The 25,968-nt window shown below is 38.6% G+C and overlaps 2 protein-coding genes across 2 annotated transcripts; one reads left to right on the top strand and one right to left on the bottom strand.

Annotated features, from left to right (window-relative positions):
• Positions 1–1,809: 1,809 nt before the first annotated feature.
• Positions 1,810–13,475, bottom strand: cops4 (COP9 constitutive photomorphogenic homolog subunit 4 (Arabidopsis)). The gene is made up of 11 exons (XM_046066654.1): positions 13,470–13,475; positions 8,664–8,767; positions 7,765–7,844; positions 7,520–7,671; positions 7,296–7,399; positions 7,056–7,209; positions 6,767–6,917; positions 6,494–6,664; positions 5,095–5,210; positions 3,771–3,855; positions 1,810–2,477 (listed from the first exon to the last, which is right to left on the bottom strand). Exons 2-11 carry the CDS (start codon positions 8,735–8,737, stop codon positions 2,344–2,346), a joined length of 1,221 nt encoding a protein of 406 aa, XP_045922610.1. The 5' UTR covers positions 8,738–8,767; positions 13,470–13,475; the 3' UTR covers positions 1,810–2,343.
• On the top strand, positions 12,910–25,968 carry lin54 (lin-54 DREAM MuvB core complex component). The gene is made up of 14 exons (XM_046066653.1): positions 12,910–13,029; positions 15,540–16,324; positions 18,296–18,407; positions 19,211–19,341; positions 19,932–20,087; positions 20,998–21,193; positions 21,298–21,371; positions 21,457–21,651; positions 21,786–21,877; positions 22,347–22,418; positions 22,587–22,689; positions 22,776–22,913; positions 23,015–23,217; positions 24,943–25,968. The coding sequence occupies exons 2-14, from the start codon at positions 15,569–15,571 to the stop codon at positions 25,142–25,144; spliced, it is 2,430 nt and encodes an 809-aa protein (XP_045922609.1). The 5' UTR covers positions 12,910–13,029; positions 15,540–15,568; the 3' UTR covers positions 25,145–25,968.

Raw genomic sequence — 25,968 nt, 5'->3', positions numbered from 1 at the left:
TGCCACCTGCCAACTGAAGAGAGATATTGACCGGAGGAAGGAGCAAGGCTTTGCTGAATGATTAAGCACCTTGTAATGGCTCCAACATGAATGACCTCATTTAAAAATACTTAATTTATAACATGCCAGCTTTGGATGGCAGTACTCACAACTAATAATAATAATAATCAATTAAATTTGTAATGCACTTTCTATTTAAGCAAATCCCAAAGTGCGACATGATGAAACAGGTAAGTGCTAAAAAAAAAAAAAACAAACACAGGGAGCACAGGAAGCCAGTGGAGTGATGTGAGGATGGGGGTGATGTGGTCGTGTGGTCTCAACAGGATCCTAGCAGCGCTGTTCTGGATGTACTGCAGCTTCTGAAGGCTTTTCTCAGGGATCCCCGTGAGGAGTTGCAGTAGTCTAGCCTGGAGGAGACAAAAGCGTGGACAAGCTTTTCTGCATCTGCAGGAGTGAGTGTGGGACAGTTAGGCGATGTTCGTGAGGTGGAAGAAGGAGGTCTTGCAGAGATGTTTGATGTGATCCTCAAAGGTCAGATGAGAGTCCATTTTAACACCCAGGTTGGTGTAAAAACAACTCTCCTGCTACAATAGCAAACATCACAACAACAGCATGTCTTGGTGAACTAGAAAGTAAGCTGAGTGTCCATGGGCAAGTCATCTAACGTTACCTGACACACAAATCACGGCTGGAACAACACTGTGTGGCGTGGCCACTTTGTTTGTTTCCCATTCACAGAGCCAGGTACAAATACCGGATTTTTTTTTTCCACCACGCACACAGAACGGACAGCTAGCGGACGGTGAGGAGATACTCGATGAATCAGACAAAAAACTTGCAAACCACTGTTAATACAGGTTTTGAACACAGCACCTACTGATTCTTCAACAGTTTCAACCATTTTGAATATCAGTAAACATTAATATTTTATGTGAAACTAAACAGGAACAAAAAGCGTCAAAATGCATATTATATTTACTCATATTGAGGGTTAAAAGAATATATTAAATGGATCCTGATGAACTTCTGACTTTGATACTAAATGTTTGCAGTGTTGTTAAAGCTGTGTTTTTAATAGAGACATTTGAATTAGTCCCTTGTTTTTCCTCTCTACTTGATTGTGGATGTTTGTACACTTTTTTTTGGGCTGTGAGACCATCTGTTTATTAGCTACACTAGAGGCATAGCAATGTCGGTCTGTTGGTCCACCACTTTGGTCCAGAGAGTAATATTTCACCACCTACAGGATGGATACGCACAACACATTGTACAGATATTCATTGTCTCCAGATGATGAATTCTACTGACTTTATTGATTCCTCTGATTTTTCATCTAGAGCCACCATTAAGTCAAAATTGTATTTTTCTTTATGGTCAAATACTTGCATAATTTATAACATTCCCATCAGCCTCAGCTGTACTTTTCATCATTAAATCTGTAAACCTGTGTGTGGATCCAATGGAAGCACCTACTCCAATGAGTGTGCGCTTTGAGTTAACAGGTAGAGAAACTGATTTGAATGCTTTATCTCAATTATAAATGCAAAACAGATTCAACTAGGCGCTCCAACTTCTTGAACCTATTAACAATGTCTGTCTGTATCAGTAATATGAACTACTTTCCCACAGGGCAACAAGAGCCAACATTCTGGTAGCTTAAAGAGGACCCTGCCAAGAAAGCTGCTGGAAAACAAACCCAGGAAGAGCATTTCATCACTTTATCATATAAATTGTGATTTAACTGGTATAACATTTCAATGAATTGTTACTGAAGCAGCAAGTAAAACAAATGACATGACAAAGATGCAGATTTCTCTTAGCTTTGAATTTAATTCTCTCTTGCTGAAATTTCATAAATGTGGACCGAGAACTTTTACATGACGTCATAAACCAAGAACCACTTGACAGATATTGTTGTGTAATTATGTAAAGTTAAAAACAGGAGAACGTGTTGGAACGGAAAAGCTTAAATAGACTAGTTGTTCGCATCTTTTTTCTTTTTTTTACCCTATTACATGTCAACTGTCTGAATAAACATATCCAAATTTAAACATATTGTTATATGAAGTCACACCTAAATGTTACATAACACCACTCCTCTTATTATATCTATGCCAGACACATATCTGAAATATTGAGAAACATTTAACAATTTCCTCTGTGGGCAAAAGTAATAAAAGATGTTCTCTGAAAATTGAAAGTGATGATGATAACTGAGGCTTCTCCTTGGGCGTTTCCAGTACTGGGCCTGAAGTGGTGATGTTTTTGACAAGGAAGACAACACTTTAGGACAGAGTGAGGAAGCCGTTTAGGGAATACTTTTGGGAGGGGTCAGGATGTTTACTGGGTCATCTGACTTTCCAAAGCCTGCGCAGCCCACTCTGGAGCAGCCTGGCGGATCTTTTCTAAGAGGTTGTTGACTTGGAAACACAAAGACTGGATCTGTTTGTCCCATGTAGGAAGGGGTTCACGGGCTGGAAGAGATAAAAGGGGGGAAAAGGGCATAAAACAGTGTTAAAAGGTGTTAAAACTCTGTGTGTGACTTCTAATGTCTGCTGTCTCTGCTCTTTCCATGAGCAGGGAAGGTGTTTTAATCAGCTTTAATGCTTTTTGTTGTCATTCCAGATAAGAGGCTGCCCCCTACTGGCCCCAGATAGTCATTTTATTGGCACAAATATAATCAACTTATTATATAACTTTACCTGATCAAATAAAAACATTAGGTCCAAAAATATTTCATACACAATTCTGTCAATACATATATAAAACGGCAACACCATGGCCAGGTATGCAACAAACATACAATCATTTGGGTTTTTCATTTTTAACCAGGTGAGAAGACCCATTGAGATAAAATCTCTTTTTTCAAGGGCGCCCTGGCCAAGAAAGGCAGCAGGACAATAAGTCTGCAGACTACATAAAACTACAACAATAAAGTCAAAACATCTACCATTTTACCTATACACATATGCAACAACAACAGCACACTATAAAAACCAGTCCATTAAAACAAGTTCAACACGCAACCTGCAAAATGAAATGTTGAACCATGTAAATGTAATTCTCTATTGTTAGTTTACAGACAATTAGTTCAGGTTTTAGTTCTCAGTATGTCTTGTATTTGCTTCCCCCTTTTTATCAGCTTCTCCCGGTCAGTACTGGTTTAATCTGTCACTTCCATCGCTAGGAGTGAGGTCATGACACAATTCTTATGTCGAGTCAATCTGAGTACATAATAACTCTAATGCGTAACAAGCTGATGTTTCATCTTACAAAAGGACGGTGGCCTATTATTCTCAGAGTAAAGCCTGTAGTGGTGGATGCCCTGTCAGAGAGGTCAGGTTGGGTGTGGAGGTCCTCACTCCAAGCAAAGCTTTCACCTCAGTCATGCAGAGGGTTTCCATCAATTTTAGAGACACGTCAAGCTTCATATCCGTACAACATAATAGAAGAGAGGGGGTGACTTTAAAACAAGTTTTTAAGAATAACGGGGCTTTGTAATTAGAAGCTAAAAGATTATTCTTCTAACTAAATTGTTTGCTTTCTCCTCAACATGTAGTTTCAATAAGGTCAGGGAACTTCCATCAGAAGTGAATTTAATACCAAGATAAGCTCTTCTTAGCTTTTGTTGGAGGTGAATTATAAAAAGAAATGGACAATATTATCAACAAATATATGAAATGTTGCATTTGAATGAATTTTAACTTTCACCTTGAATCTTAACAAGACATTTGACCACAAAAACAAACTGGCTGTCATTTACTCACTCTCAAAGTGTACAATGCCATCTATCTGGTCGATGAAGCCATTCATGCGTCCTTCGGTGATCATCTGGGAAGCAATTTTCTCAGCCTAAAAGACACACAAAGGAAGTTGGCATTTGGATCCAACAAATTTCCTCACAGAGCTGAATAGAAATAATAGTTGGACAGTTATTAATTAATTTATTATTTAATTTATCATTAAAACTGAAGGAGAACTAAACTAGTGAATTGCTTTGAGCTTTCTTTTTTGGCCTTGAAGGAATTTCTTTGGGAATGCATACATTTTACTGAAATTTAGCGAGGTTTGTGTGAGTAAATAATGTCATTACATTCATTTTTGGTTTGCGTGAATGCCTCACCGAAAAATATACACGCACCGGCCACTTTTTTAAGTACACCCGTTCAATTGCTTGTTAACACAAATAGCAAGTCAACCAATCACATGGCAGCAACTTATTTAGGTATGTAGACGTGGTCAAGACAACTTACTGAAGTTCAAACCTAGCATCAGAATGGGGAAAAGGGATTTAAGCTGTCTGAGCATTTCAGAAACTGTTGATCTACTGGGATTTTCACACGCAACCATCTCTAGGGTTTACAGAGAATGGTCCGAAAAAGAGAAAATATCCAGTGAGCCACTGTTGCATGGACGAAAATGCCTTGTTGAGGTCAGAAGAGGGAAAAAAAAAAAAAAAAAACGGTTTCTTGAACATGATCTAACGTACTCTAACGGCCTCCACAGTCACCAGATCTCAATCCAATAGAGCACCTTTGGGATGTGGTGAAAAGGGAGTACACATCATGGATGTGCAGCCGATAAATCTGCAGCAGCTGCGTGATGCTATCATGTCAATGTGGACCAAAGTCTCTGAGGAATGTTTCCAACACCTTGTTGAAAGTATGCCACGAAGAATTAAGGCAATTCTGAAGGCAAAAAGGGCTCCAACCCGGTACTACAAAGGTGTACCTAATAAAGTGGCCAGTGAGTATATATGTATTTTAATAATGTTAAACATAACTGGAACAAATAGATCTTGAAACAATTGTTAACTCAAGGCAAGAGCCAAATTGAGGACAGACTTTAATACAATGATATGAAACTAAAACAAAAAAGTAGATTTTATTCACAACATCAGCAAAAAGATAAATAGCTGATCGACCATCAGTAATGTTCCTGGAACGTTTTCATACTGTGCATTCTGGCAGATAACTGAATTAAAACTCTAGAGCTTAATATGAATTGTTCCATTTACATTTCATATTGATTGTTTGGAGAAAAGGCTACAAATTAAATACATACAAAATATTTAGGTACTGGATGTCTCACCTTTGCCGGGGGGATTTCCAGTAGTGCACCAAGTTCTTCAAAAGTGATGTTGTTGTAGAGTTTGCTAGCAGACAGGAGGTTGTGTTCAATCACAGCTCTGTCAAGGATGCTGGAGCCTGCGATAGAGACACAACTTAAAACACATTCACGTTTATATTATGAACCTCACAGACTGAGGGTCAGATTCTTTTTATGGTTTGTTTCAGAGACATTCTGTACGCACAGATTTTCATGTCATTTATCAACAGAAACACCAGCTAGTGTGTGTGTGCTGCTCTATTTTATGCATATTAAGGAGGATTACACAAATACTATGAAAAGTGTTGATGATTATGTAATCTACTCAGTTTGAATGTCAATGCTATTTCCCCCGCCTCTGAGTTGTGAGGGTGTGCTGGAACCAATATTAGCAATATGAAAACTGTATTTCAAAATGTTGACCATAAAAGGTGCAATAAACAACTTTTGCACTGCGGCGACTGCACCCTTTTTATTGAGACATCCGGGAGAACCTTCCACCTGCCTTGAGACTAATACTAGTGTGTGATGGACAAGTTTCTCCACCGGCATCAGACCCTTCTTTGGTAATCCAACTCCAAAAAAATCGTAGGATATGTCTTTTTCAACATGAATACATTTAGATTTTCATTATGGAGTGTGTGCGTTGTGTCTGCTCCAAAAATAACCCAAAAGCTAAACAAACAGGAGTGGACCCGGGTTGAGCTATAGTAAACATACAGTAATGATGAATAAGTGCCTTAATACTTTATCCTACCATCATAGAGCTGGGCGATATGGCCAAAAATGTTACCACTGTAAAAATTTCATATCATTTGATATCAATAATTATCACAATTAATATCAAATTTCTGATATTAATACTGATTTTTGCTCCTGAGAGTGAACTCCTCCAAATATGCATAAGTAAAATTAAGTAAATTCTTTTTTCAGTCCCTTTTCCTCAACAAAATACAAATATTAATGGAAAAATTAAGTGATAAGTAATTCAAATGAATGAATAAAACATTTATTGAACATTTGTTATATTGTTATTGAGGAAAATGATGTTGTGATAATTATCATTGTTGTTTTATTTTTGCCAGGCCTAGTACATCATCAGCATTCAAGGCATAAAACATGACAATGACATGACAACAAAACATTATCTTCTAAAAGCTCAATCTGTGAACCATCACAGCTGCAATAAAACCAGAATCATGGGCCTTCTTTCACTGACAGCATAGCCTCGACACTGTCAACACATTGCATGGTTGCAGGGCTCGTGTGGCCAACCGGTCGGCTAACAACAGTTGAAGAAGTGATGGAGGGAATAAAAACTTTTCTCCATCGCCAAACCCAACAACGTAGCAGCAGTGTAAAATTAATTATCTCAACTCACCGTCTGCCGTGGTGGCTTTCTGGTGGGGCATCAGCATGGCAGCAAACTCCTGCAGCTGGTTTCCTCTGATAATACGGTCTAAGTACATCTTCTCCAGAATACCATAGGTAGCCAGCTGCTGACACCGCTCATCCTTAAAGAGAGTGGCCAACATACGGGAGCGCTGCTGGCCTAAAACAAATGAACATTATTTGTGTGTCTCAACTATTTGTAAAGGAGTCATATTTATAATCTTTGTAAACGTAGACCTAAACAGATCAGTCTTGGTGGTACCTGCAGAGGCCAGTATAGTGCAGTTCAGAGCATGTTTCAGTGCCTCCAAACGTTCAGTCTCATGGACAATTGACTTATAAGACAACTCGTTGTATCTTTGTGCAGCTTCAATAAACTTCCTCCGGAAGTCTAGGACTCTTGCATAGCACACCTAAGAAGGAAGAAGACACACATTGTTTACGACAAAGTCCCTATACTGTTACATTTAAGAACTGTTTGCATTAAATTGCAAAAGTAACAGTAACGCAGATACAACTTGCGACAGTGAAATCACTAGGGGATTGTGTACCTTATAGTGTATCTGCAGTTGTTCATTAGAGGACTCATTCTGAAGCAACGACGCTCTGTTGATGTAAGCCTCTGCCTGCACTGGATCATCGTCCTCTAAGTAGAGACGGGCAATTTTCAGGTATGTATCCAACTTATAGTCAACATTGTATTGCCTAGGGAGGAAATAAAAAGGTATTTAAAGACTTGAAAATATCACAAACATTAAAGTAGGCAATCATTCTGCCTGTGGCTTACTTACTTCTGTCCCGTTTCCAAGGGAATACCAACTAAGACTTGGGCAGCATTTCTCCAGTCACCCTCCTTTTCATAAATGGTTGCTAAGTGCTGTCTGATTGAGGCTACCTGAGGACATGTACGAACATAATTGATTTAGGCATTTCTATAAGAACACTGAAGTTTAACTGACTGAATGATCAACAAAAAATACCCATGAGGGATATGTGAGAGTGCGAGGGTAATTACCTGTTCCTCAAAGGAGATGACCCTCGGCTGAATCTTTTCCAAGGTGAAGTGGTACACCTCTTTAGCTGTGGCGTCGGGCAGGTTGGGCAGATGTGTGCAGAAGTCAGTGAGCAGTTGTCTCGAGATGACAAGACTGACATTTTCATTGACCACTGTAAAATAAAGATACATCATGGTAAGATATCCAAATGTACTAAGCATGTAGGAAATGCTGGTACGGTAAAAAGAATGCAGGCACATCATACTTGCTTCAACAAAAGCCTTCAAGGATTCCAGCTGATCTGCATCTGTATACTGAATGGCTTTGTCCAAAATTTGTCGATATCTAAAAAAAAAAATAGAGAAAGATTTTACAGGTTAGAAAATAGCTGTGGATGTCTGTGCAACTGATAAATGAACATTTTAAAAATGTGATCATATGTGCACACAATCAGTCACACACACAAAAGCAATATAAAGCTTAGCACATTAAACTCATACTTCTTTGGGCTGCTGATAAAAAGGGAAAAAGAACACTTAGAGAATTGTTGAGCATTTGTAACTTGTATATTTCCTGTCAAATACCAATTTTATGCCTGAAAGCTTTTTAACCATGTATGAGGTAACTAGCCACAGTCACTCGTTTAATGGTAACTTTTTGTTGAGCAAAGCACTATTTGTGGAACTAGTGAACAGAATCAGGTTTCTTATCACATACGAGGAATTTGCCTTGATATATTGGTGCTTTACAGTATACGTAAACATAAAAGTAGTAATAGATAAATATAGAAAAAGTAAAGAGATCCTACATGAAGAATTATAGGATATAACGTTACAGGATATTGGAAAGGAACTGTTAGATAATATTAACATGATAACATGTAACAGTAACGTCGCAGCTTTAAATCGCTTTAACGTGGCGATGCAGCTTAAAAGACAATGTATAACAAAACGCTTTAAAAAGAAAATTCAGTTTTTTTTAACCACTTAACGTTTACCAAGCTGAATTATTTGGCTAATGTAGCTAGGTGGCTAGCATTAGCTTAGCTTGGACTACAACAGCTATCTCGTTGCTAGCTAACAGTTACTGCGGCCTTTCTAAATTTGGAAACGCACACGGCTACTATTAGCAAGTAATATGTATTTTGTAATAGGAGTTACATACTTGGCAGCAAGGTCTTTGTGAGAGCCAGTTGAATTCATCAGCTGTGCAAGCTCCTGCCTCACTTCGGTCGCCATTTTCGCCCGTCGAAGCGTCAACAACACCGGCTTCCTCCGCCAAGAGGGGAGCGGGACTTCCGGTCCGTGTCCCACAAAGCGATCGGTCCTCCAGCCAACGCGCTTCTTCTTTTGTGTTTATTGGCTGTTTGCAAACCAGCTTAGAGGTGCATTTCCGCCACCAGCTGCTCTGGAGTGTGGATCAGAATGACTTATCCTGACATTACACACAAAAAAGTTACAAGTTATAGTTATTCTAAGCAGTGGTGGTTAAAGTATTCAAATCCATTATTCAATTCAATTTTATTTATATAGCTCCAAATCACAACAACAGTTATCTCACAGCGCTTTTCATAAAAGAGCAGGTCTAGACCGTACTGTGTGATGATATTTGCAGAAGCCCAACAATTCCCACCAAGAGCAGCACTAGGCGACAGAGGCAAGGAAAAACTTCATTTTAAGAGGCAGAAAGCTCAAGCAGGAACACGGGGGCAGCAGGTAACCCGCAACCACAGATCCAGACTCCACAGCTCCAGAGCCAGAAACACCTGCAGGAAGTGATAGGAGGAGAGAGGAGAGGGACGAGAAAGCACAAGACTACCGGAAAGGGGAGAAGTTGAGTTAGTAACATGCAATAATGGGATGAGGTTGCATACAGAGGGAGACAAAGTAGAGGAGAGAGGAGCTCAGTGCATCATGGGAAATCCCCCGGCAGTCTAGGCCTATAGCAGCATAACTAAGGGATGGTTCAGGACTCACCTGAGCCAGCCCTAACTATAAGCTTTTTCAAAGAGGAAAGTCTTAAGCCTACTCTTAAGTAAGTAGTACTAAGTACTAAAACCCAACTGTGAAAGTATTGTGTGTTACTATTAAAAATCCTGCTTTTGAAATGTTACTTAGAAAAATATGTATGTATAATAAGGAAAATGCACTTAATCAGACTCAGAATCAGAATTAGCTTTATTTGCCAGGTATGTGTTCACATAGGAGGAATTTGACACAGGATTGTACATTGCTCACAATGTGGTTACTTAAAATACAATAATAATACAATAATAAAATCACATACAGGCTACAGTGTAGAGAACACATATATACACACTATAAACAAAAACAATACAGTCAGATTAATATATTAAAAGTACTCACTGCAGAAATTTCCCCACTGTTATACTATTATATATCATTAGTTTATTAGTACTCATGGATTAATGTAAAAGCAGGATTTAATGCTGTTGTTGGTTGAGTTTGAACTATTTTGTATCAGACAGCAATTAATAATTTATTTTATTTTAGATTAATCTGCTGATTATTTTCTCCATTTATTGATTGTAAAATTCTGAAAATAGTGAGAAACACTGTCACAATTACTCAGAGCCCAAAGTGACACTTTCACAATGCTTGTTTTGTTAGTCCAAACCTCAAAACTATTAAAAATACATTAAATAATCAAAAGGAAAAGCAGCAAATCTTCACATGTGTCAAGCTGGAGCCTGTTTTCTGGAACATGGAATGTTTTTACATATAAAATGACAATAACGATTACTGAAATAGTTGCCAATTAAATTTATTTCAGTAAACTAATGTGGCAGCTGTACTTTTTGGGAATTAATTTATAACAATTAATAATTTAAACTCTTCATTTGTTTTGTGTGTAAAAATCTTAGTTTGTAAAGTAACTAGTAACTGAAGCTAAATGTAGTGAAGTTAAAAGTACAATATTTCCCTCTGAGATGTAGTGGAGCAGAAGAAGAAAATGGCACGAACAGTACTTGAGTAAATGTACTTATGTTTTGTAATATGCTCTACTCTTTCATCTTACACATTAGTAACAACTGCTACTATTTTTATCTATTTGGAATAATAAACTGTTTAGTCAAGTGAGTCCCAATCTAAGTCTCAACATGATTGTCTCATCTCTTCTGTTCCTTCCTGCACATCTAACTTCTCCCACTTTCCAAACCAGAAAGTGATGGACATGCAGGCTGGATGATACAGTAGCTGTGTAGAAATGGATCAGCAGTTCTTTAGGCTGGCTCAGCTTCCTGAGCTGGCGCAAGTAGTAGTACATCCTCTGCTGGGCCTTTTTGATGATTTGGTGTCTGTGTTGGGCTCCCACTTTAGTCTTTATGACTCATCACCGTCCCGGATGAGGCTGATGACCCGTCTGTGAACTTCAGGAGTCCAGTCCAGGTTGTTTGATTACAAACTCCTCAACACGTTTAAATTAACCTTGTTTTCTTAAGTGTGCTATATAGATATTCTTATTCTCTTTCTTGACCTTCTTTTGTTTCTAAATGATAAACTGACATAATCCAAATTAAACAGAAATCTTCCTCTTGTTTCAGTTTTCCACTGCTCTTGCTGCTCTCCTGAACTGAACTGAACAAAGATAAGCAGATGCGAACATAGATATAATTTACATACAAGTGGGCAATGTACAGGACATACATATTTACATATCTGTATACACTATTGACCAGTGTGCAGGATTTATATCTGATAGTGATATACTTTGTAAGTAAGGTATAAGCACAGTAATTATATGTGTTTCAACCAGGGCAAGCCTCCTGGTAGCTAAATCTACTAACACATGTTAATAAAGACAATACTGGCCCTGTTCTCATTTGTATCTCTGTACATATTTTTGTCTTTAGATAAAATGTGACTTCACTTCACAAAAAAAGATTTAGAAAAGAATCTATTTTCAAAAGAGATAGCCTATATGCTTCTTATTTTAACGTTTCTTCATTTTCTCATTATATAGGCTAGCCTATAATTTTTTCTTTCCCATTATGCTTTTTTTGTATCAAGCCACTGAACTTTTAATTTAGTTATTCATTTTATTTGAGTAAATTTTGACATCAGCAACGTAAATTTATCTTCATAAAGGAAAGAGAAATACCATTTGTATTATATTGGTAGCCCTACATACACAAGGTTTATAAGGTAGTTTATTTATCATCATACAACACAAGATTGTATTATGAGAAGAAAGTTTGGAGTCCCTTCATGTTACACACAGAACTTAACACACAAGCCCTATTAAAATATGGTAACATATAAAATAAATAAAATAAAATAAAACAATTTATAAAGTTATTTAAATGCACATACACCCAGAACAATCTGCAGTGCATTCTAAAATATATATATATATTTATATTTTCATTTCATTTTATTTTAACAGCTTGACATACAGCCATTCATTCAAAGACAATCATACAGTCAAAACAGAAATTTACCTCCCGTTTTTACAAATGGTGATCTAACAAAAGCCATACCAATTGTGGTAAATACTAAATAAAACAGAAATAAAGAATAATAATATAATTCTATAATATCGCAATAGTATGAATTCCACAATGGTGGAACCTGCAGTTAATGAAAGAACTCCATATATTCTCAAATACATGCTGTTTAGCCCTAAATATGTCAGCTATCTTTTCTACTGGAAGGCTTGATAACATCTGTCTTATCCATTGAGTCGTGGTTTATGAATCCACAACAGTGCAACACATTTTTAGCCCTACAGCAAGATGAGGTCTATAAATGCTCACTTCCTTTTCCTAAAATAATGTTTTTTAGGTTGTGGGGTGGTGATGGTGCAATGGAAAAGACACATGTCTTTGGTGTGAGAGACCTGGGTTCAATTCCCCACTGTGACCCATCTACCAATGTGTCCCTGAGCAAGACACTTAACCCCTAGTTGCTCCGGAGGTGTGCGACCTCTGACATGTATAGTAATCATAAGTCGCTTTGGATAAAAGCGTCAGCTAAATGAATAAATGTAATGTTTCTCTGGGTACAAGCCTAACAGAAAAAGCTTAGGGTCCAGTAAAATTTGTTTTGAAATGATCTTTTCATTTATAACTCTTACCTCTTCCCAGAATGTTTTAATCTTTAAACTTTTTATTCCAAACAATTTTACTAATAACAAATAAATATTATTATAAGAGACCAATGCCTCATGCATAGCTTATTGGATGGTCTTATTAGTCATTTACCAAAAAGTGGCACATTCTAGCTGACTCCACCCTACTTTTGTTTTGCCAAAAGATATTTGTTTGAGATGAATTCAAGATCCAATAAAGAGAGAAAAAAAAAATGCTGTTTTTAATTGTAACAACCGAAATATTTTTGGTGAGGTTGCGCTGCCCCTTTAAGGATTACGTAGCGGTGACGTAGGACGCGGAGGGCGTGGCCGACTTGTGAAATGTCAGGGAGGAATGGCGCTCGGCGCGGTATTTTGAACAATCGCCTTTTCCTTTCCTCGCTTTATCTGGAAACGTTGCCCTGTGTGAATATCTCGGGTAAGCATTGCTACGTGTTGGCCCATTGTAGATGTCGCTGCACTACATCCGGTAGAAAGCCTCACATTTAACAACGTGTTCAATGTTGAGATATAATGTTGTGCTAGCTAGCTCAGGGTTAGCAAGCTCAGCAAGTTCGCTAGTACTGTTGTCCTGCCCGCTGGGCTTGATGAGCCTGATAGTGAGGATGATAACGATGGTTAAGGGTAGACACCAGTGTAGATATCTCCGTGAACCGATCAGTTCCAGCGCTCTGTGATCCTCTGACAACATATGGTGTAAAAACCATGTGAACCGTCTGCTATGTGAAGTCGCACACGAAAAGTAAAAAGCTAAGTTAAGTTAGCTGAACACTTGAGACGCGTTTTGAGAGTTGTTTTGGTGCGATGGTAAAGCGACTTCTACATTAACTGTTCCTTCTGCGGATGATAAAAATTTACAAGAGCACAAGTTTAGCAGTAACCTCTGCTGTGTTAGCTGTGTCCATATTACTGAACTGTAAACTTCGTATTGTGCCTGAAGTTGATTTAGAAACGGATCTTATGCGCATCTTGTCTGGGGAAAATAGGTCTAAGCTGACGTTTAACTAAAATATATAATTTATACATGATTAGGCCACGCTAACTAAGCACAGGCCTTGTGGTAACATAAGTGTAACGGTAATAGTATTAAATGCAGTGTCGGGCTAAAATGTTGTAATGTAACTGGATGATTCAAGCGACAGGGGAATTATTGAAAGCTAGCATTGTTTACGTTATTAGTCCGCTGAAAGAGTTTATTACTTGCTAATAAGTTAGCACACAGTTGCCAGCGAGTATTATCTTTAGCTCTTGTGTAGCTGTTCTGCTTTGAGAGGGGACTGTTGCGGGTAATTGTCTTATCTTTATCTAACTAATAGTGAAAACATTCCCTCAGTCTCAATAGCTCAGTGTTAGCCGGAGAGCTAACAGAGTTGATGACGAGGTAAAAATGGCGGATCTTTCGAAATCCAACCCCGGCCTGAAATAGTAACGCAGGCTGCAGAACAGCTCGTCGCTTTTCTCAATCTTTGCACAAACGAAGATCACTTTTCTTTTCTTTTTTTACACAAATGAGTGCAGCACAGTTTCATCTGTGTGTGTGTGTGTGTAGTTCAGAGGTGGGCAGGGTTCATATGTGCGTTTCAGTGGATTCATGTTGAGGAGAGTGCAGCAGGACAAAGATACACGCCTGAGATGATCGGTGCGGCCTAGCTAACCCAGCATCAGCTGTCAACCTGTGTCACTATGAGTAGAGAGCTCAAACGTGATTCATTCACACTACATTCTCTTGATTACTATAAAACTAATTTACAGATAGCTGCAGGATGGGGAAGGAGCAGCAGCCACATGCTGGTAAAACATGAAAGTGTACTATTGAGTGGCTGGTGAAATAAAACATTTATCTGTCAGTTTCTCTTATATGTTTTTGCATTTGAAAAAGTTAATTTCCCACCCTGGGTGAAGCATGAAGTTGTCAAACCAGGCATTTTTGCTGTGAACACTAACTCGCTAGCTTTATCTGCCTTGCTTTTTAGTTTATTTTTCTTGAAAAGCCCTATGCAAACAGCCTGCATTGTTGTCCAATTATGCATATTTGTATGTATGTAAGGATAGAATTTATATATATATATATCACCTTTAATTGTCAGGTACAAGTATGACTTAGAATTTGACTCTCTTAGTGTACATAAACAAAACAAACAGGACAACAAGCTCAACAAAAACAGACACAAACTACAGAATTAAACACAACCATAACAAAAACAACAACATTTGTAGACAGCAAGACAAAAGTGTAGTGAAATAGTGAAAATGATTCAAGAATAAATAAATATTATTTTGCACATGAGGTACAGGTGGATGTTATATATACAGTATGTACAATATGAACAGCTACTCAAGTGCCAGTAAGTAGTAAATATACAGGTGGATGTTAGTCAGAGTATTGTAAGTAAATAAAAAGAAGAAACTTTATTTATAGAGCACTTGTCAAAAAGTACAAAGTTCTTTACAAAAGGCAGAGATTGAGAGAGAGATGACATAAAATACCACGGTGAATGATAAAATACATGACGGGCAAAATACAATAACAAAAAATAAAACATTAAAATACGCAGGAGAAATAAAACGAGAATACAGCCTAATTTCCTCAAGAAGGTCGTTCCAGAGCCTCAGGGGCCCTGACAGCAAACTTTCTGTTCCCTTTAAGTTTCAGCCTGGACTCAGGAAGAGACAGGAGACACCTGCCTGAAGATCTCAACCTACGCAAAGGTTCATAAAGAGTTAAAAGATCTAAAATGTAATCAGGAGCCACCAAACATAAACAACTAAATGCAAGAACTTTGGGAAAGGTTATGTGCATCATGCACCGTGATGCATTTAGTGCAGTAAATGAGTACGTCTCCTAACTGGTTAAAAGAATTGCATTTAAATAATAATGAAAGTATTATTTACTGTGCCAATGACAAATGATTTGCATTGTTCTTTCAGGAATAACGGAGAGCTGAGACTTTGCAAACATGGATGTGGTGTCACCAGAGGTCAACAGCCTCCTTCCTGATGAGATCATGGATACTGAGGCCATAGAGGACATCCCTCACTCCCAGCCCGACAGCACCACGGTGCAGTCAGAGCCCAGTGATGACACATCGGTCCCGATGGAAACGGATACGCCCATGGCTTCAGAAAGTTTGAGCCTCTGTTCAGATGCCACTTCAACAGGACATACTCAGGCTCTGACCACATCCACCACCACAGACTCCACTTTCAGCATCAGCTCTGGAAGTCAACTTCCCATCTCGATTTCCAGTACATCGTCACCCCTTCTTACCCTTAAACCTTCCATGGCGACTTCCACAGCCACTACCAAAACTACAGATAGTTTGACTGGGACTAGTGTCTCTACTAGTGGGTTACAGAAGCTCACCGCTCCGTTTACCATCTCTGCCGCAAACCATCAGATCATTCTCAACAAGGTGGCCTCATCCCAAGCCACAGAGGCAGCAAAGTCTGCAGCCACTCAGCCTCAGGTCATCAAGCAGGACGGACAAAAACTTTTGGTTACAGCAATAGGAAAGTCGGGGCAACCGATAGTGCTGCAGTTACCGCACACGGGCAGCAAGCCTGGCGTTTCACAGACTGCAGTAGACACGAAATCTCAAGCACCACAGTTTAAAGTGGTGACTATTGGTGGGAGGTCGGAGATGAAGCCGGTGATGGGGAGTACTGGCAACCAGTTGACCACATTACAGGCCCAGCAGCTGAAAACCGTACAGGTAACATGGGTTGTTTTGTGTTATAGTGCAATATTTATGTAAATGTATTTTGACATTATTTAACAATTAGCCTTTTAATTATTTTACACATATCAGTGTTAAATAAGTGATGTAAATTAGGGCTGTGCGATATGGCCAAAACTGTTATCATGATAAAAAAAGTCATATTATTTGAAATCGATAATTATCACAATAAATGTTAAATTATTTTTCATGTTTTAAAGGCTGATTTTTGCTGCTGAGTGAAAGTTGAAGAAACCAGAACGTTAATTGTGGTTTTAAACTTTTCTTTACTGTCAGAACAAACACTTGATGCCAAACAGTGGATCATTTGACATTCAAAACAATTATGAAAAAATCTTTTTTTGCACTAACATGCATGAAGAAAATTTTGTAAACTCTTTAAGTTTAAGTCCCTTTTCCTCAACAAAATAAATATCTTAATAGAAGTGCTAATTTGTTTGTGATTCAAATTAATTAAATCAAACATTTATTGAACATTTGTTTTATTGTTATTGAGTGAAATTATATTGTGATAAATAATTATAATTATTTTTTTATTGCCCAGCTCTGTTGCCCATTCTTAACATTGGCCAATAAGACTGCACAAACTGTTTACAAACTATTAATATCTATATCATATCTGCTTCTGTTAGATTGGATTTCAGTTTTTTCCATCCATGGATAAGTTTCCAATGGCCTGTCCAACAAGTAAACCGTGACGTGGGCTTTGATGCTCTAATCTCCTTGCCTCTGTCGCCAAGTGCTTGCTCTCGGTGGGAATTGTTGGGCTTCTGTAAATAATATCACAGAGTACGGTCTAGACCTGCTCTTTTATGTAAAGCACTATAAGATAACTGTTGTTGTGATTTGGCGCTATATAAATTGAATTGAATTGAATTAATCTTGCATTAAACCGGGGTAGGTAGATAAGAAAGCTAATCTGTTTGTTTGCATCTGACTGTTTCTCTGTCTAAAGAAGAGGTTATGGCAGAAGACAAGACGATATTGTACTGTGTCGACTGCAAAATAGAGCGGATACAACTAGTTGTAATGTGTTACCTTTCCTGTTTGATGTGTGTTACTTAAAGAACAGTCAGGTTTGTAGACAAGAAACAGGTTCAACCTTGTGCTGAATGAGAAAGCTACCTTTTTGTTTACATTTTTGTTAGTTCAGGCGTTACAGCATACAGAGTTCACAAATCTTTCAGAAGATGATGAGCTTGCTTGAGCAAAGTAAATATCTAAATATTGATATACACATGCACATGGGAAGGCAGCTTTATTTACATAGCACATTTTAAACGCAGAGGAAGTTCAAAGTACCATTTGTACACAAAGCTGTACACATGGTTTAAAGAAAAAAGAGGGGGACAGTCATGTTCTGAATAATTTAAATAAAGTAATAATGCAGATTATGTCAGAGCATAAAATCAAAAGGTAGTACATTAAATCAATTATTAAATCAGTTAATACATTACATTTGTGCTCACAAGGACACTCGTGCTTGTTAATATCTAATATTAATAGATGGTATTTGATACGTATACTTCAGCTTAGATCAATCTTCAGTGACCATCAGGCAGTCGTTGGCTGTTTTACCACGAGTTATGACAGCCATCACCAGCTGCTGAATATTTCATTAATCTCCTCTAAATCTAGGTTCTTGTCTGGCAGATAAACTAGTGATGCACATGTCTGATTCAGTGTGTTGTGGATCAGATAATGGCCAGATGTGACTGATTTCTGATGTCTTAGTCACTGTAGTCATATTATTCAAATCTACACAAGCTTAAAAATAATGTTCATGTATGAACAACTGAAGTGTACTTACAAACTCTGGCAGTAAATTAAGATTCAACTAGATGTCACTTGAAGATGGGAAGTATGTTTGGATTAAAACTTTCCACTGATGTTAAGTTGTGAATGTATGAATAGACTGCACGTAAATTTTACTAAATATCTCCACAGATTGCCAAGAAAACGCCAACATCCTCAGCGGCGCCAATCAAGTTCATCATCACAAAAACTGTTAACAGCAAAGGTCTAAGTCCTCAGACATCAGTATCTCCTGTTATTGCAGGTAATTGTATTTGCATTATTGTCGTCTGATTATTTTGTCACCGTCAAGTCAAGACTACATCGTTTTTCTTTAACCTGTGAGTAAGTGATCAAATGTCAGCGTTTCTCCTGTGTTCTGTTTCTGCTGTGATTAATGCTGCGTTCTAGTTAAAGTTAGAAGTAGGAATTTCCCAGTGGAAAATTTACAACTTAATTTACAACTCAGAATGTTCCAGGTGCCAAGCGTAAACAAAAAACATGGCTGGACTCTTTGTCAAACGTACACAAAATTGAACCTTCAGCACTGTCCTTGGTGTTAATTAGAAATTTAGCTGTTTTAATGAAAATTAGTGACATAAATAATATGTTACTCGTCAAGCTGCATTGGTTTGTAAGCTGCAAATGTCAGTAAATGTATATTTTCTAATGTTTTCAAAATTTTTGGCATTTTTAACATTTCCCTGAGTAACGTTTATGCAGAGAAGATGACGTTCAGTGATTGTTTACTGTAACCGGTTACCTAATAACATTGGTGACATATTTTAACATCGATGTACATACAGAACAGGTTTTACTTTATAATCAAATGTATTATTTTAATTAAATACAGGCAAATATAGTTTGTTGCCTTATTGTGGATGGTTTACCATTAACAGTGTGTGCTGCCATTGTTTTGTGATGTTAGACAGCTGCCTCTACATCAAGTCGGGGCAGATGGATGTGCCCAAGGAGTGGCGTTCACTTGTGCTTTTTCTAATTTGAGGTCGGAATATTTCTGGTTCCAAGACGTCTGGATAAGCCACAACTTGTGTCATGTGTTTACAGGACGGGTCCTGACACAGAATTCCCCAGTGATGCCCGCGAGGACCATTACTCTCTCCGAGCCCCACAACACAAGTATACAAAGTATCTCCGGCAAAAAGATTGCTATTTCACCCCTTAAGACTCCCAGCAAGGTACATTTTACACAAAATACACCACATTTACAGAATAAAGGTCTCTTTATTCTCATTTATTCTTTTTCTCGTTGTGAAGTAGAAGTGTTTCCCACTTATTTCAGTTGTCAATTCAATATTGACCAACTGCCTAGAAATGCCATCACAGCTGTTATCAAGAATTTGTCTTGTTTAGCAGGAAAGGCACAGGTGTCATTAACAACCTTAACGATGGCCCATTTAAGAGTGCCTGTAAGTCGTGTCAGTCTGCCCAATACCAGAGCCCTGGGACTGACACACCTACAGCGATTGCAGCAATCACTGATGTTATTATTCACACCTGTGTTTGACAAATCAAAAGTTTCACAGTGAGGAAGGCCTTTTATACTTGAGGCTACGTTTCAGCCTTGTTTTCATTCACTTTCTGCCAGCACATGCAGCATGAATTCTTGATTGTTTAAGAACTCTATTGGCAGTAAACTCAAGCTTCATGCATTGCAACGTGATTTAAACAGGTTCATAGTTGATATCTGTGGGCTGAACATTAATATAATGTGAGAATAGTAGTGAGATGATGCAAGTTTGATCACACTGCACTTTTGCTCCGCCAGGTGACTGTTGTATCTGTGGCGTCCCCGACCTCCAATGCCTCTCAGAAATCGGTGGCGCTGCCTGTCAATGTAGCACTTGGCCAGCAGATCCTCACAGTCCAGCAGTCCACATCTGCATCTCCAGTCAAGTTGGCCACCAACCAAACCACGACACAGGTAAGATCAAAGAACCGAGCCGGTCTCGGTGTTTATTGTCAGCTGGAGTGTGGGCGCGTCTGCTGTGGACTTAAAACAATGATTTCATGTATATCAACAGTGAAGTGTGTGGGGATACTTTTTTTGCTGCATTGCATTGTGGTCACCTTAAATGTAGAGGAGACAGCAGACAGTGTGTCAAGTTTACTGCAGAACATGCAGTGTGTTGATAAATACCCACACACAGAGAGCGAAAACACCTTGTTTACATCCAACAAATTATTTTTTTGTTCACATGTCAGTTAATCTGTTATTTTCTCAGATAATTGATTTATCATTTGGTCTAAAAAGAAAATGTTAGAAGACTTTATCAAAATTGTGGCAGCAAGTTCTATATTTTATCAACTTTAATACTGTGCTGTGGGTCAGCAGTAGCTTGTGTAGCCTGCAGTGCCACGACTAATACAGTTTGCACAATAAAGCAGCATAACAAAACAGATTTGTCCGTTTCTTTGTAGCTGGAAAATTAGATTTCACGTGTGGGGCACAGTTGTCTGTTTGCTTTGTGTGCATTACCTTTTTAAGTGTGATACACAGTGCGGCGGGTTTTATAACTTGTTGTTTTGGTATGAAGAAATCCAAGCAATTTATTTTGCATAAATTATGTACACTATTATGAACTTCTCCAAAGTTGTTTTCTATTATATTTCATTACAAATGCTCTAAAACTTATTAATGAAAGACACTTTGGTACAAGTACACTAGAGTCGGATGTGGCAGAGCTCACTTAGTCAGAAACTGTTGAGGCTTTTAAAAAGGTTTTTATGGCTAGAAACAAAGTTTTCTGCTTGACTCCTACTATACAAAGTTGATTTATTAGTCTGTCACTTGTACTAAAGCTCTGTCTACTGTTGTATCTGAATATTTTCAGAGTATTAAACCAGTGCAGTCTGTGGGAGGAGTCGGTGGGTCCCAGTTCAAGACCATCATCCCGCTGGGCGCACAGCCGAATGTGCAGCAGATTCAGGTGCCAGGTAGCAGGTTCCACTACGTCCGCCTCGTCACAGCAACCACCGCTAGCAGCACGGGACAGCCAAGTGGTCCCAGCACCAGCTCCATACAGACAGGTGACTTATTAACTTACCGTTTGTCAGGTAACTAACCCAGAATGTTGTTTAGCAAAGAGATGGGAGCTCTTCTGAGGCAACTTATGATGCTTAATGTCCCACAGCTAAACCTATGGTGGTCAGTACAGGAGCAGTCAGGATGTCTGTCCCCATCGTCCAGGCACAGAACATCAAACAGGTAACTTTTCTTCCTGTATATTCAATCAGAGCTTTCTGTGAAATGTCTCTCGAGCAGCCTCATTCACACATGGTTTTCCCTTTAGGTGGCTCCTAAGCCCTTGACGTCAGCAGCAGTAGTAACAACCACTCAGACCCAGCAACGCCTGATCATGCCTGCAACTCCGCTACCCCAGATCCAGCCCAACTTCACCAACCTTCCTCCAGGCACCGTTCTGGCACCAGCTCCAGGAGGCGGGAATGTGGGCTATGCCGTCGTTCCAGCACAATATGTCACACAGGTTAGGGTTGTTGTGTTTTTTTTATATATATATATATTTGGTGTTTAAAAAAAAAAAAAAATAAGAATTCACTACTCCTTTTTTGATATCCAAGTGTTGAGAATTTCCCTTTGCGTTATCTGCCTCTCCTGTAGCTCCAGCAGTCACCGTTTGTGACCCTCGCCAGCAGCTCTGGGTTCCCTGCGTCCACTGCGATCCAGACTCAGGCCAGATTGCCACTCAACGGGTAAGTGGTGTCATGAAGGCAGTTAATATTTTTGATGCGGGACAGACAAACTAAATCTTTTTATTTTAAAATAGACTAGAAAATATAACATTGATGGGCGTTTTGTTTAGTTTTCAAAATAAAATACAAACTAGGTCACAAACAGTAGTGTGAACTAAAATTGAATTTGGGGCTTAATGGAAACACTATCTTGCTTACTTATACTACTAATCTTTAATGTGACAGTATATCTTTTAATTATTGATTATTAAGTGGCATTATAGTGGCCCGAGAGCTAAAACATGCAAGTAAACCATACCGTCTCCAGTCTGTATCTGGATTTGGACCTTTTTTTTTTTTTTTTACTTTCAATTGAAGCTCGAAGTTATATTTTTCTTTTTAAATGAGTTTCTCCCCACTGTACTGATTTGTTGGTTGAATATGTTTGGATTTCATTTTAATCTAAGTGATATTATTCATTGTCTCCCAGCTTGTCAACAGCAGAAACAACCTCAAGACCGAGGAAACCATGTAACTGCACCAAGTCACAGTGTCTCAAACTGTAAGTATGACTGTAGTTTTTTATTTAAAGTGTGCAGAAATGGCCTCTGGATGTGTAACTTTATATAAAAAGTGAACTTGTTTGTGAGTGAGGAGCACTTTGAAATATGCAGCTAACTCAGTCTTATTCAGGAAGTTTTATTTATTTTAAACTTTCCCCTTCCCCTAGATACTGTGACTGCTTTGCAAACGGGGAGTTCTGCAATAATTGCAACTGCAATAACTGCTTCAACAACCTGGAACATGAAACCGAACGTCTCAAAGCTATAAAGGTATGTCTGAGGTTTGTGAGTTGTCTTACTGGGCTGAGTTGCCTCCTGTCAGTCGGATGGATCAAGGTGAAATGTGTTTTTCACAGACGTGTCTGGACCGGAACCCAGAGGCCTTCAAACCTAAAATTGGCAAAGGCAAAGAGGGCGAATCAGATCGTCGACACAGCAAAGGCTGCAATTGTAAACGATCAGGCTGCCTGAAGAACTACTGCGAGTGCTATGAGGTGGGTTTTACCTGAAGTAATGTGGCGTTAATGTCTCTTTCACTTCATATTGACTAAATAAGACTGTTAACATTTGTATATGTTCTTCCTTTCGCCTAAAGGCGAAGATCATGTGCTCGTCTATTTGTAAGTGCATCGGCTGCAAGAACTTTGAGGAGAGCCCAGAGAGGAAGACGTTGATGCACTTGGCTGATGCAGCAGAAGTGAGAGTACAACAGCAGACTGCAGCTAAGACCAAGCTGTCCTCACAGATCTCAGACCTGCTCATGCGGACGACACCTGTTATTTCAAGTGGAAGTGGGAGGTACTGAAATACTTTTCTCTACAACAATGTTACAGGAATAATCATTTGGATAATTATAACAGCTGAAGTTGTTATGACGACGATAGGAGTTTTTTTTTTTTTTTTTTCTCCTGCCTCTCATACCCCTAGCATTTCAAGTGAAGTTTGGCTTCTGTTAACTACGATAAGTCAGTCACAAACCCAAACTATGACTTGCAAGTCAAACATCCAGTCATGAAAGCAACATCCAAAAGAAGAAAATGCATTCAAAAAACGAAGCAGTGAATGTTAATAGAAATCAATACAAAATTAAGTAATTTGTGTTACAGGTAGGTAGACACGAGGTCATAGTCACAAAAGCAACATAGAAAAAATAAAACGGCAACAACCTCAGTCAATAAATGGTTCAAAAATAATACAGGCAAAGAGTGTGACAAACAACTTGCAGGTGATAAAACAAATGCATCTGCATTTAAGCACATAACTGTGTGTGTTTGGCCCTTAAATAGAGCTGAAAAATTCAGAAATACCTGAGAATATAGATTTCCTCATGAAAACGAGCTGGAATATCTGGATAAACTGAGAGCCATGACGGTCGGTGATGTATCAATAACACTACTATGGTTTGAATAGAAGTGTTCAGCAGCCTTATATTGAGCTAATAGAAGTTTTTTTTTATTGTTTGAACATATGACAGAACAATACCCAAGATGTCACAACCCCCCATTTGAGTTTGCAGGCCTGGGGTGATGGCTTCACAATAAAAGCCACCATGACACATTTCAACAGTTGAATGCTTTTTAATGTAAACTAGCGGCAGGAGATGTTAGGTTAGCAGTAACTTCATATAGCTGTAGGAGAGAGAACTAACTCTAGGTTGCATGCAGCATCGTTTTTCTGTGAGTTCTCGTACATGTATAGGCAATTTTAAATACTTAAAGCTTAATTTCTTCAGTATTAAAGTAAAATATCTTTAGTTTAGAGCGTAAAATACATAGTCATTTGAAGGCAATTTGAATCCTGCGCAGAAATGATAGACTCTGCCACTGCAAAAGATTGCAATATTATAACTGCTAAACTTGTTTATAATGAACATTGTATTTCCCTCTTGCCCTTTTATCATCTGAAGTGAGAAGTTTCGTTTAGGTTCTTTAGAAATTTAGCTGTTGCTGGATAGTTTCTCATTACTTGTCCTAGCTTTAAAGAAGAAATCAAAGTTAAGAGGCAGGTAATTACCAATGTAAATATATTACTGAGGAAAACGTCATTTGACTAACACAAGTGACAACTGGGGTTGCAGTCTGTTAACAGATAATGGTAGCTGATAACATTAAGGCAAGTTTATTTGTGTAGCACATTTCATTCAACTAAAAGGCAATTCAAAGTGCTCTACATAACAGCAACATAGGGAAATATAAAGACATTTAAATACAAAAAATAGTTGAATAGAAAATTGAAACAGGTTAATTTAGCCGGTATAACTTTTTTAACCACTATTCTAATGTTTTACTAATTATCAGGCCTTTCACCTTCCACTGTTGACCAATCAAACCTGATCCTTTTTAACATACAACATATTAATTTTCCACTTATTCACGGTTGTCACCATGAAACCAGGTTGTTTGTGCTACAATCTTGGTAAAAGCATTTAAAACACTGGAGGGAAAAACTTCCATAGAATCCTACTGGACGGTAAGGAAGATGTACTGTATTTTCTCACTAAGGCGTTGTTTTCCTTCCCTGCAGGCTGCCATATACGTTTGTAACAAAGGAGGTGCTTGAAGCGACGTGCGAGTGTCTGATTGAACAGGCCAAAAAGGCAGAACAGACTCATCAGCCTCAGGCCGAAGCGGAGAGGATGACCCTGGAGGAGTTTGGACACTGCCTCATGAGGATAATCAACTCCGCGGGGAAAGCCAAAGCAGACTGTACCTCCATCAACTGCTAGGCCGAGCACTCTGGCTCTCCCCACCCTCAAACCCGCCCCAGCTGTGGGGGCCGAGAGGCATGGATTATCCTGCATTATGGCTCGGACCCCCCGGGGGTTTCTCTCCTGCAGGGAAACAGGTCGTGTCCCTCATCAAAAGGCAGAACAATGGGCTGAAAGAAGATTCCCTGCCTTGGGTGAGCTAAGGCCAGCTGGGATAATAAACAGGGAACAGACACTGTTCGCCTCCTCCAGCTAAAGGACAAATGGACAGAGCGAGCTGCCTCTGATGCACCCTCAAAACTGTTCTCACCCTTGTTCACCTGGCTGTGATGGAGAGAAATGACTCTGAGCAAAGATGTGCTGAACAGGAATTAAATAGTTTCTTCTCTTTATTTTCCCTATCAAATCTGTTTTCTCCAAACTTTGTTCTTCCATTTTATTCTATTCCGTTTTTTCAAAAAAAAGAAATGCCTGTACTCTTGACGTAATCAGTTGTGCTTACAGTAGCCGAACAACATGTATCTTTTGATATTTATTTTGACATGTATTTGTAATCATTGTGAGCGTTAATATTGTGTGGCTTATAGTGCTGCGAGTTGTTAATTAATAACCGAGGCTAGGCTAAATTGTTTCAGTGAAATTGAGTAGAGGCAGTCTTAGGTTTTTACCCTAAAGGCAGTTGTAAGATGAATGCACACACATAATAAATTATGCACACACAGCATTGCCCAGAATAGTTGGAACACGGCTAGATTAGCTGAAGTACACATTTCTACTGGTGCTGTTTCCTGTTTTGTTAGTCACATGCTTACTGTACATTAAAAACAGTGAATGGAAAGAGA

The sequence above is a fragment of the Micropterus dolomieu genome, linkage group LG13 (assembly GCF_021292245.1).
Source record: "Micropterus dolomieu isolate WLL.071019.BEF.003 ecotype Adirondacks linkage group LG13, ASM2129224v1, whole genome shotgun sequence".
In the NCBI taxonomy this organism is placed as follows: Eukaryota; Metazoa; Chordata; class Actinopteri; order Centrarchiformes; family Centrarchidae; genus Micropterus; species Micropterus dolomieu.
Note: the sequence above shows the minus strand (reverse complement) of the source record. Positions and strands in the feature narration are given on the sequence as shown.

Bases quoted from the DNA above. Each gene is read 5' to 3' on its own strand.
- cops4 (XM_046066654.1), bottom strand. From the start codon at position 8,737: ATGGCGACCGAAGTGAGGCAGGAGCTTGCACAGCTGATGAATTCAACT. The intron at 7,845-8,663 runs GTATGTAACTCC...TTTTTTTTTTAG, and splicing joins CACAAAGACCTTGCTGCCAA to ATATCGACAAATTTTGGACA. The intron at 5,211-6,493 runs GTGAGTTGAGAT...TCTCTATCGCAG, and splicing joins GAAAGCCACCACGGCAGACG to GCTCCAGCATCCTTGACAGA.
- lin54 (XM_046066653.1), top strand. From the start codon at position 15,569: ATGGATGTGGTGTCACCAGAGGTCAACAGCCTCCTTCCTGATGAGATC. The intron at 19,342-19,931 runs GTACATTTTACA...TTGCTCCGCCAG, and splicing joins CCCTTAAGACTCCCAGCAAG to GTGACTGTTGTATCTGTGGC. The intron at 22,690-22,775 runs GTATGTCTGAGG...TGTTTTTCACAG, and splicing joins AACGTCTCAAAGCTATAAAG to ACGTGTCTGGACCGGAACCC.